Genomic DNA, 12235 nt, shown 5'->3' on the forward strand with positions numbered 1-12235 from the left:
TCAGCTACAATGTCTGCCTGCTTCCCACCATAATGACAATGGACTAAACCTTTGAAACTGTAACCCAGCCCCAATTAAACGTTTTACTTTATAAGAGTTGCCATGGGGGTGTCTCTTCACAGCAATAGAATACTGACTAACACAGAGATGTAGCTAAAATAGTAAACAGTAGTGCTGAAATCATGGAGGACTTGACATTTCTATAGTTTTAAAAATCTGAGTAGCTGTTGTTCATATTAGCATATGTGTTATTTCTAATCTTTAGAAACTTAACATTATAAGAAGAATGATTGTCATTGGTTCTTTCCATAGAAATAGGGGTAGAAGTGTATGTGTGTCTCATGCTCTCCTGGTACCAGTGAGGACTCCCCTTGGGGTTGCAACGGGAAGGTTGTCCATTACTTTCATCACTGTGACCAAATACCTGACAAAAAGCACCTATGGGAAGAAGGATTTGTTGGCATAATGTCCACCGTATAATGGGACCATGAGGTGTATACTCTTCACATCTCAGTGGACCAGGAAGGGGAATGCCCAGGCTCTTCTGGCTCCTTCCTCTTTTTCCCCTATTCAGCCTGGGACCCACCATGGATGATGTCACCACACTTAGTTTGGGTCTCCCTTCCTCAGTTAACCCAACCTGGAAACCCCTTGAGGGCACATGCAGAGGTGTGTCTCCCAGGCGATTCCAAGTCCAGCCAAGTTGGCTATGAAAAGAAGCACTGTTTGCCCAGCCTCTCATCCGCGCTTCTGTGGCTCCTCTCAGTTTCCACTGTGTCTCTTCCTCCTTTCCCTACTGAACACTAATACCTCTGCCTTCACACTCGTCCCTTGAGAATCAGAAATGAGAAGTCATGTAAGTGGTAATGATGATGGCCATGGTGCATACAATATAACGACGCTGGCAGAGACCTCTGGCCCGGGTTGAGTAATTTGCTGGTTTATTCTGCACCTTGTACCCCTGGATGAAGTGGACTTTTGTCCTTTTCCATCTGGAGCTGTCAAGCGGTGAGATAACTGGATGGATCGGAGCAGCAAACAGAAAAGCATCCTTAGTCACAAGACATGGCTGGTGAGCACAGCAGGAACACCCAGGTGGCTACAGATCACAACCATCCAGCCACCTTTCTAGGGTGTCTGACAGATGGCAGTTCCTGGACCAGGTGGGCCTGCAGAGGGAAAGCCAGAGAGTGGTCGGCAGTGGCTCCTTAGAGTCAGTGCTTGGGGTCCCCAGAGCCACACAGTTCATACCAGCCTGGCCCTGGGACATCTGTGTCTCCTCAGTGTGGACACATTTCCTTGGGCTTCTGTGCTTCTTGGTATTCACCCTGGTGAGGATACAGGTGCTTCCTCCATTGTATGCCCACACTGCCCCTGCCTCACACAGGAACCCCACCCAGCTGAGGCACCACAGCCGTGTGAACTATTAGTCACTCCTCTCAGAGAGCTTCAGGGGTCTTTGACTAGCTCAGGGTCCAGGATCCTCAGCCTTGGGCTCCTTCCACCTGTCTGTGTTCCTACTTCATTCCACAGCATCTGATGCTTCTTCCCCTCTTCACTTTCCCTGGGGCATCTGACTGATCCTTTAACCTTTCCTCCCGATGTCCCCAGTGGTCTTTCCCCTAGTTCCAGTCCCTAATGCCCACACCTGGACCCAAGTCCCTAACCCCATCTATAGTCCTGCTCCTCAGCCTTACAGGGCTCTGCTCATCTTCAGGATGGGGACCCATAGTAGTCCCTAAGTGGTCCCTGGCCCCTTGTAGCTGTGGCATAGCAGAAAATACACACATCCACATTCTCAGAAGTCCCAAGGCTCTTCCAAGCCCAGGGGCAGATGGTGGGGAAGGGGTTCCCCAGGGCTGGAGGATCTTCTCTCCTCTCTTGTTCACACAGCACAGGAAGGTGACTCTGTCTGAGCTGTGGCAGATCCATGGCTGCATGTCAGCTTACACAGAGCCTGCCTTACCAGGAGTCTGCACAATAAGGCACCTCAGCCAGCACGGCCCAGCTTACTGCTCCATAGTGCCACACAACAAAGATGACTTCTGCTCATTAGTGTTTATCCCAGAGACTCAGCCAAGCTCACCAAGTAATGAGAAAGCCCCAGTTGTCATTAACAAGGAGATTTCCACCATCGGGTGCAATCTGCTCTGTTAGCAGTGAAATTGCACAAACGGACTCACGATGTTGACCACAATGAGTAGGCTTAGCAGAAATTAAAGATCCACAGCAACTACCTCACTTTCATACAAAATCAATTACAAAGGAATCCAAATTTTAAGCGTAAAAGGATAAAACCATAAAAATTCTATTTTTCTTTTTAATTTAGCAAAAGTATCTAGGGTTTCCTTGGCGTCAGCAGTGTTCTGATACTGAGAAAACGCGAATGGAGTTCGAGCCTCAGGTATAAAATACCTTAAATTCATGTGCACTTGTGTTTTCATGAGTGTGCTGATGTACATATGTGTGGGGTGCATGTATTTGTGTGTGTGTGTACACGGAAGTCAGAGGATAATATCAGGTGTTGTTCCTCAGGCATGGTCCACCTTGTGTTTTGAGAGTGGGTCTCCCATTGGTCTGGAGCCGGCTGCAGTGAGGCCCAGGGACCTACCCATCTCCACCTCCCCAGTGCTGGGATTACAACGGATGCATGTCACCACACTTAACATTTTTTAAAACACAGGTTCTGAGGATCAAACTCGGGTCCTCATGCTTTCAAGGTGAGTACTTTACCAACTGAGCCTCCTCCTCGGTTCTTAAAGACGTTTCTAAGAAGGGGGTTTCACGTAGACCCACAAGCCGCAAGAGAGAAGACAGAGGGATTTGATTCTAAGGTCTCATCTAAGATGAAGACGCCATCAACAGAGTCAAAGCACAAATGACAAACCCAAGACAACAAGCCACACAGATGCGATTCTGAACACCGACCAGCCCTAGATTATAAAGGACACACTCAAAATGAGCAAGGAGGTGTCGGAGAGATGGCTCAAGTAGTTAAAGCAACCAGAGACAGTTCCCAACTGCCTGTAACTCCAGCTCCAGGGAATGCAGTGCCCTCTTCTCCGCTCTACAGGCACTGCACGCACACAGGCACACACAGGCACACACACTCACACACACACACACACACACACACAGACCACACCACACATATACACCACACACATACACCACACACACATCACACACACACCACACAGAGTTATTAATGTGAGCCATGGCGGTGAATCATCATTCACCTAAAGCACACACCTCCGAGTGTCTCTATGACAGGGCTTCCAGGGAGGGTCCACTGAGCAGGGCCCTGAATGTGGGCAGCACCACCCCATGGACTAAGGGCCCTGGGTTGACCAAATGGGAGACAAAACTGAGAACCAGCATTCATCTCATTACTTCCTGACTGTGGCTACCACGTGCCTGGCCAGCTCACAGTCCTGCCTCCGTGACTGCTCTGCCATGAGGCTGTACCCCTTCCTGCCTTCAGTTGCTTCCGTTGGGATTTGGTCCCAGCCGGAGAAGGTACCACACAGCACCGGCTGCGGCGGACATGCCACTTACCATGCCCCCATTCCTTGTTTTCCTTTCACAATTTTCTTGACACATTCAATTGTATCCTTTAAGTTTGGATTCAGTAAAGCTGCAAAGGAAGTGGAATGAAATGAGGCCGTGCCTTTTGAGGACGCCAGCGTGTCTCTCCACCACACGCCTCACTTGCCATTGCTCGCCACCACAGCCGCCATTCAAGACAGGTCAAAGGCAGGGGGCACAGATGAGTGAGCAGTGGCCCAGGGCCTGTGGCTTCCAAGCTGGGACTTTAGAAGACAGAAGAGAGGTGACAGAGGCTTCTGAGCCTCCTGGTGCAGCCTGGGAGAAGAGTAATGCGTGGGTGGGTGATGTAGGTCCCCCAGAAGCTGAAGACCCTGGGCCACTCCTCACTAATCAGGGCAGAGGGAAATGCTGTCTTTCATGAAGCCTGGGGACACTGGGGCTAACACTTAGACTCTGTGCTGCGGAGACACCTCAGGTATTGGGGAGACCTCACCTGACTTAGGAGCCACTTCATTTGTGTCTGCCCCTAGCTCCACTCGCCAGTCATGTGGCCTGGGTGTAGACTCACTGTTTCTGGGTCCCAGTTTCCCATTTATAAAACAGAAATAGAAACAACGCCTACTCCTGAGAGGCCACTGTGAGCATTAAACAAACTGATACCCGCAAAGGGCCCAGGGAAGTTCCTAATAAAGCCCCTAGAAACTCACAGAACACAGTAGTGGCTTCTGGCCAGCCACTTCCTTGTGGCCACAGGTTCTTAGGTCCCTTTAAAAGGGGCAGATATATTCCCTTTGTGCTGGCCAGTCCTGTCTCTTCCCTACAACCACTTCTGACTGTCATGGTGACAGTATGGATCCCCTTACGGAAATCGTGGTGAAGCGTGGGTGATATAGGTCCAGAAAGAGCAACCTTTCCTACTCAAGCTGCCTGGGCTCTGCTCCCTGCCCCTGCTCCCAACATCCCAGCATCCCAGCACCCTCTGGGCCCACTTGGCCTTGGTTCCTATCCTTGTTCCTTCTCAGGCTAGCATGTCCTTTCCCAACAGCCACCTCTCAGGGACCCTACCTCCCAGGGACAAACTTTAGACACAGCCCAGGCCAGTTCCCTCCTCCTGTCTTCTCCAAATGTGTAGGCTCTGCAGCCTCCAGTGCCCCGAGGGCTGGGAAGGAAGGGACCCACCAGTGCAGGACACTCTGCAGAGGTTCTTGCCGTGGTCACACCACTCATTGTCTCGGATCTGAAAGAGGCCATAGCCAGTGTAGCCACATTGTGAGTTCTCGTAGACAGCCGAGGGGTTGAACTTGCTCTCAAAATAAGCCAGGCACACCCCTAAGAGGTGAAACAGCATAAGATGTGAGAAGATGCTGGGTGTAGGGCAGGGGTGGCGGGGTAGGGAATGGAGATCAGGAGGTGAGGAGAGAGGGGCTACAGGTCCTACTCACAGTTTTCAAGGCTGTAGCCCTCAAAGTAATCCAAGCCTCCATCGTGGAGCCTCTTGGCCACTACACAGCGCCCCAAGATGGAAGCACCAATCGGAGTCAGGAAGGAGCCGATGAGCAGAAGCATGAGGTGTGCCTGCATCTTCTCCACACTCTGGTGGCTCCGGGCTGGGGATGCCAGCTGAATCCAAGGTCACAGGGACACTGCACTTCCCAGGGGAAAGAGTGTCACTAAAGAAGGGGGCATTCGGAGTGTCCAGAAAGACGGCATCGCCTGCCTGCCCGTGATAGAGGGCCCCACCTCGATTCTCTGCTCATGCTCCTGCAAACATGGACGCCTGAGGCCCATCTCACCCAGACCTCCCATTTGCTGAGGAAACTACACTCTGGAAATCTTCTGCCTCCCAGAAAGACCCAGTGGCATCTTGGATTCTAGCTCTGCCATTGGTTCCATCAGTAGACATGGATGCTTGAGTCTTTTCCTCTCCCTCTACTGAGTAGAGTCTATTGTGAAAGCCAAACTTGTTATGGACATTTTGGGAAGAAGGAGGAGGGGTTGAGGAAGAGGGGCTGAGGGGGAGGAGATAAGGAGGAGGGGGTTAGGGGAGAGGATGAGGAGGAGGGGCTGAGGGGAGGGGATGAAGGAAAGAGGCTGAGGGGAGGGGATGAGGAGGGAGAAGAGAAGGAAGAGAAGGAGGAAAGGGGGAAGAGAAAGAGGAAGAAGAAGAGGAAAAAGAGAAGGTCAAGAAAGAGAAAAGGAGGGTAGAAGAGGGCAAGGAGGAGGGAGAGGAGGAGGGAGAGGAGGAGGGAGAGGAGCACAACTCACTGTATGGACATCATTGAGCACCACCTGTCTGCTATGTTGAATTAGTTCCGTTGCTGCCTTTTAGTCTACAACATGCCCCATCCACCTTACGCTTTTACAACCATCTTAGGTTTTCTGTCTACAACCTCACTAACCTTTTCCCCAGCTGTCCGCACAGGAAACAGTCCCAGAAGACAAGCCACTGACCTCACAGTGCCTCTACCTCCTAGTCTGTAATGGTGGGTAGTCACTCGGATGACTGACTCTTGACCTCACCTTCTCCACCTCTGCAGCAGCCATCTCAACCTTTCACCTGCTCAGGTCCATGCTGCCACCTTCAAGTACAACTGAGCAATAGCCCCAAAACATGTACAAACGTCACCTTGAGATGCCGCTGGCTCTCCATCCCTTGCCACACTAAGCTCTCTAGAACCTTTACCCTGCTGAGCTTCATCAAGAGGAAGCAACTCAGCTCTTGAGAACTCACAGTACACCCTGCCCGGGCCTGTCTGCAAGTGCCACACCCCTTCTACTGTGTCCCACTGGAGTCTCACCTTGGTGCCCTTGAACACGGGCCTTCCCCATCCACAGGGCTCTCTACACCACCCCCACCCACATGCTGCTCTCCATCTTCTGTTCTCCACCCTGGTAACTACCTGAAGGCTGGTTGGTCCTCATGCGGTCTCCCTTCCCCCGCCCAGCTCTCGCTGTTCACAGTCCCTTCCTTGACCCTTAAAGAGTGAGAATCCTGCTTTTGGTTTTTATTCCATGTCTCAAAACAGAAGATACAACTGGAAAGTGGGGCCTAGCCTCTTCCCAGTGTCCCCACACTCTCACTACCAACCAGTGAACAGACACCCTCACACTGCTGTGTGTCACCATTCACAGGTGTAAGTACATTCTCCAGGTGATATTCTCCAACACTAGGGTGCTGTGGGATGTATGGCAAATGTGTTGCTAATTAATCAATAAAACACTGATTGGCTGTTGGCTAGGCAGGAAGTATAGGCGGGGCAAGGAGGAGAATAAAGCTGGGAAGTGGAAGGCTGAGTCAGAGAGACACTGCCAGCCGCCACCATGACAAGCTGCATGTGAAGATCCTGGTAAGCCACGAGCCATGTGGCAAGGGATAGGTTTATGGAAATGAATTAATTTAAGCTGTAAGAACAGTTAGCAAGAAGCCTGCCACGGCCATACAGTTTGTAAGCAATATAAGTCTCTGTGTTTACTTGATTGGGTCTGAGAGGCTGTGGGACTGGCAGGTGAAAGAGATATATCCTGACTGTGGGCCAGGCAGGAAAACTTAAGCTACACTAGGGGCTCACGGCCATGGCTTGGGCTAGAAAGTCCTTTGAGGATTGGAGTCCTGGCATAGCTGGGGGGTAGTTTAGGTGTGAACTGTTCCCCTTAGGCTCGTGTGTTTAAACTCTTGGCCCCCAGGTGGTGACACTATCTCTGGAGGGTTGCAGAGCCTTTCAGAGGTGACACCAGCCCACTTCCCAGCTGTTCTCTGCTTTCTGGCTGCAGACACAACGTGACATGTCACCTTGTGGTTTTATGAATGCGAGGAGTCATCTCACGGTCTTGTGACCATGCCTTCCCACCATGATGGGCCGTACCCTCAAACCAGAGCCACACAGAAATTGTTCCATTTTTGTGTTACCAGGTATTTGGTTCTGATGGGTGACATTGCTCTGTATGCTGTGAATGTGTTGCTCTCATTAGTTGATAAATAAAATGCTGACTGGCCAGTAGCCAGATAGGAAGTATAGGTGGGATAGGCAGACAAGGAGAATTCTGGGAAGGAAAAACAGAACTGAAGAGGAGACACCAGCCTGCTGTCCAGGGAGCAGCATGTAATGGCACACAGGTAAAGCCACGGAATATGTGGTGACATATAGATTAACAGAAATGGGCCGAGTTTAAGTATAAGAGCTAGTCAGTAGTTAGCCTGAGCTAATGGCCGAGCAGTTTTAATTAATATAAGCTTCTGAGTAATTATTTTATTAGCAGCTGCGGGGTCTGTGGGGCTGGGCAGGACCGGAGAAAACTTCAGATACAAATGGCGCCCAATGGCTCAAGTTTCCACCTGAAACCTAAGAATATTTAATAAGCAATTCTAAATGGAGCTAAAAACAGGTTCCTGCTTCATGTCTCATGCAAGCAGTGAGACACCACAACATTCGGGCTTGGGCTACTCTATGGCGGGTTCATGGCCTGTGGGCTTGACCTACGCCACATTACACAGAGGCATCGCTAAGCCGCACATTACACTGTGTGGTGGATTTAGTCTTTGCCAATACAGACAAAAAGAAAAAGAGAAAGAAAAAAAGGAAGGAAGGAAGGAAGGAAGGAAGGAAGGAAGGAAGGAAGGAAGGAAGGGTTTGGGGCTACACACTGTTGGATGGCAGCATAGACCCACTTTCCCCCTAGAGTCAGCGGACAGCATGGTTCCCAGAGCTGGCAGTAAACATAGTTCTACCCTGTTGGGAAGCTGAGGTAGGCGGAGCCAGCAGCCAAAGCTGCCATTTCAGTCCTAGTAATGCTGCAGTTTAAAGCAATAGATACACAATAAGGCAGATTCAGATGAAACAAGACTTTAAATGGTTTACAATGTGAGTAAAAATGTACATAGGCTTGGAAGAGAGAAGAAAATGAATATAGACAGTTATATAAAGAAATAGTTTTAAAAAATAAAGTCTCTAGAGACAGTAAAGGTAGTATAAAAAATAAGCCATGTAAAGATGGATATTACACAGAGAATCTGGATTGTGTTGTCCTTGATATTTTTAACTGCAGAAAGACATTTTCATTGTAAAGGCTGCTAAATTAAGCCTATATATATATATTTGCATACATAAATATACATATATTTTTTTAAGGTATCTTGACTTCAAAATTTGGATCTAAGGATATGTTGCTTTGGAAAGGAGGCTCTGCTTTTGTTTCCACAGGAAGCAAGAGGCTATGGATTTGTTCCAGATTAAGATACATCAGACCCCTGAAAGGTCTCCGATAACACCATGGCCCAGATGATCCAACATCCAAAAACAGCTTCAAGGCAACTGGCTCAGAGAATACAGCATCACAGACTACTCCAGTCAGGACTTGACCATAATTCTTAATTTTCTCAGGATCCCCATTAGATTACCAGTGCCCTTATCTGGCAGGAAGTAGTATGAGAAGCTATGCCCAAATTCCCAAAAAATTGTTTATGAATGTTTATTTTTATTTAAAGCAGGTTGATTAAAAATGCAATCTCTTTCTAAAGAATAAAAGGGGATATAGATAGGATAGGATAAATAGTAACAACTTGTTTAAAAGTGTTTTACATTGTTATGGATTTTGGTTTATTGATACAAATTTGAAGTTGATTTTGTTATACTATATATGTATTTCTACTCTTGTTTAAGGTATTATGTTTATGTAACTCATTTAAATTATAATGGATAATTAAGAAATACAGATTAATAATGTCTTCTATGATAGTCAAACTTATAGTCATGTTAAGTTTTCTAGGTATATATAAATATAATTCAATTAGTTAGGTAATTTTCAAGCACTTCAAAGACCTACAGAATATGGCATTTAAAATGTTTTAAAAACTTAAACTTTATGGACAGTGAGACATGTCTGTCTCTGGCAGCCCCAATTTACTTCAAAGAGAAAGATTGGCGTCAAAGACACTCCATATGGAGTTTATCTTCTTCTTGGCAAAAACAGCCATTTGGGCAAGAAACTGTTCTTGCCTGGACTGCTTGGCAAAATGTGAATGGACATACAGGACCCATGGGAAGGTGACCACTGAACTTTGCAAGTTGAGATGTTCCTTCAGGTTCCTGCTTCACAGAGGAAACTGCCAGACATTCTACAGGACACAGAGAGAAGCAACTGAGAGACTCTAGGCCTGTTGGCTGAAGAATGGATGCCCTAATGTTACAGAAGAACTTTGGATGACTGTCCAGGCAAACAGCTGTCTCTGTCATTCTAGATTTTTGGAAGTTGCTTACAATGATCTTCCTGTTTGCTTAGATAATATTATATTCTTCTGAGGTCTTTGATGTATTTGAAGAATAGATAGTTATAATTTTCCTTGGTTATGATAAAAGATAAAATTAGATATGAAACTTTAAACTCACAAATATAGGATAGATGATAGAATATTTTCTTTAATTTTACAAAATACAAATAGTCTAGATATTGTAACTGTAATTCTTGCTTGATAACTGTTCTATTATATGTAATTTTACTATGTTGAAGTTAAAACCTTCCTTTTAGATAGAAGGAAAAGGGAAAATGATGGGTGATATCACTCTGTATGCTGTGAATGTGTTGCTCTCATTGGTTGATAAATAAAATGCTGACTGGCCAGTAGCCAGACAGGAAGTATAGGTGGGATAGGCAGACAAGGAGAATTCTGGGAAGGAAAAACAGAACTGAGGAGGAGACACCAGCCTGCCGTCCAGGGAGCAGCATGTAATGGCACACAGGTAAAGCCATGGAACACATGGCAACATATAGATTAACAGAAATGGGCTGAGTTTAAGTGTAAGAGCTAGTCAGTAGTTAGCCTGAGCTAATGGCCAAGCAGTTTTAATTAATATAAGCTTCTGAGTGATTATTTTATAAGCAGCTGCAGGGTCTGTGGGGCTGGGCAGGACCGGAGAAAACTTCAGTTACATGGTTCCCTCTGTAACAAGCAACATAACCTCTGGAAAATAAAATTGCTCTCTGTCATGAACTAATAGCTCAGATGAAACCTTTAATAGGGGCAAAGGTGGCAAACATCTGTTTAACTCATCTGTGAGGTTAGTTGTATACTTGACCACTGTCCCAGAAGAGGTGGCATCAGGGATGCCAATTGCAAAGTCAGCCTTGGTACTTAGATAGCCTGGGCCCCAGTCACTGCTTTACCCCTTGGGAGCTGTGATGTCAGAGACCCCAGCAGTGACCTTAGTCAAACTGCTCAACTTCTCTGTGCTTGTCTCCTTGCCTGTCACGTAGAGGAAAACACTCCTGGCCTAACTTTGCTGAGCAAATGAGTTCAATACAGCAACTCTCATGCTCTGGAGACAGCCTTGTTCTACGTTCTGATTGCATGCCCTGGGTCCTCATTAATAAATGAATTTCTATGCATGTGGAGAAAGCCCGTGTTGACATTTTCCAGTTGAGCAAACAGTATTTCAGGAAACGTCTGTCTTTCCCAGACCAGGTTCTACTGCAGCTGGTGAAAAGCAGGCTCTCATTTCCCTCTCTCCAGCAGGAACATGGACGCTGTTCTAAAGCCCACCCACCCTTCACCTGCCTGTCTGCCCCCATCCTTGCCCAGGTCACCAACATCTCTAACTAATTACGGGTTTCCAACAACACCCCCCACACACACACATGATTTGCTCAGTTCCCCTGATCTGGCCCCTGAGCAACTCTGCAGTCTGACCCCAAGTCACTCCTGGCTCTTCCTTCACCTCTTCTTCCACAGGCTTCCCGCACACTTTCCCTTGACCGCACCACTGCCGCATGGCCACACCAACCACTCCTACCACATGTCCTTTGCACCAGCTGCTCCTTCTGCCTAGAACACGACTCCTCCAACCACCACGGTTTTAGCCCTGGTTGCCGACCCATCAGGGAGGGTGGCTTTGGTTGTCTTTGTGATACACCCTAACAGAAATCCCAATGTTAATTTGTTCTCTTGCTATGACTTCGCTCTCAGACTAGACTATGAGCAGTGGGAGTGCTGTCTCCTCCCCACAGGCTAGTGCCTGGTGCACGGCTGATTCTCAATGATCTCGTTTAAAGAATGAGCGAAACTACCCTTCCGAAACTTGTCTCCAGATCATCAAGAAGGGACTTTGCTGACGAGTGTGCTCTGCAACTGGGTGACCTGTGCCTGTCTCTGTGCTTCCCCACCAAGGCCCACCTACCAGCCCAGCAGGGTGCCCAGGGGCTCGGCAGCTGCCTCCACGTTGCTTGCAGGCTGGGTGCTCTGCCTGCCCTGGGTCCACTGGGCTTTCTTGGGTGCCAATCACTTAGTAACTCTTTTGTCTTCACACAAGAGTTTCTACACCGTTGATCCCGCTCCATGAGCAACTCTTCTAGAACCTTCTCTATGACATCTGTGAACCAGAATGTTATGAAAAGGGAAGGAATCCGTCTCCACTGAAATGGTGTTGTTAGGTCTCTGCCACTGCTGCCTGATGTGGGCCTCGGAAGACTCAGAGCAGGGTGCTGGCAGGGCCAGGCTCCTTCTGGAGACAGTGAAGGTGGTGTCGTGAGAATATGGTTCTTACGAGTTGAGGGTTGTCGGCTGAAGGCCACCCTAACTGCTGAGGGCTGCCTGCACCTCTCACTGTGGTCATCAGAGCCATCAAGGGTGAGTCCAGTGCTCTCCCACCACGACCGTATGCTGTCCTCTTTCCTCAGGTCACCTCCTTCTCTTCTA

At 48.1% G+C, this 12235-nt stretch overlaps 1 protein-coding gene across 3 annotated transcripts; it reads right to left on the reverse strand.

The window, feature by feature from the left end:
• Window positions 1–924: 924 nt before the first annotated feature.
• Lyzl4 (lysozyme like 4) lies at window positions 925–11889 on the reverse strand. 3 transcript variants are annotated; one of them, XM_059268929.1, is made up of 5 exons: window positions 11718–11889; window positions 4992–5192; window positions 4729–4878; window positions 3559–3637; window positions 925–1169 (listed from the first exon to the last, which is right to left on the reverse strand). In XM_059268929.1, the coding sequence occupies exons 2-5, from the start codon at window positions 5128–5130 to the stop codon at window positions 1100–1102; spliced, it is 438 nt and encodes a 145-aa protein (XP_059124912.1). In that variant the 5' UTR covers window positions 5131–5192; window positions 11718–11889; the 3' UTR covers window positions 925–1099. The 3 variants fall into 3 exon arrangements, with proteins under 3 accessions (XP_059124912.1, XP_059124913.1, XP_059124911.1); XM_059268930.1 differs by having other exon boundaries at window positions 4992–5197; XM_059268928.1 differs by having other exon boundaries at window positions 4992–5219.
• Between the last annotated feature and the right edge of the window lie 346 nt (window positions 11890–12235).

This window comes from Peromyscus eremicus, chromosome 7, assembly GCF_949786415.1.
Source record: "Peromyscus eremicus chromosome 7, PerEre_H2_v1, whole genome shotgun sequence".
In the NCBI taxonomy this organism is placed as follows: Eukaryota; Metazoa; Chordata; class Mammalia; order Rodentia; family Cricetidae; genus Peromyscus; species Peromyscus eremicus.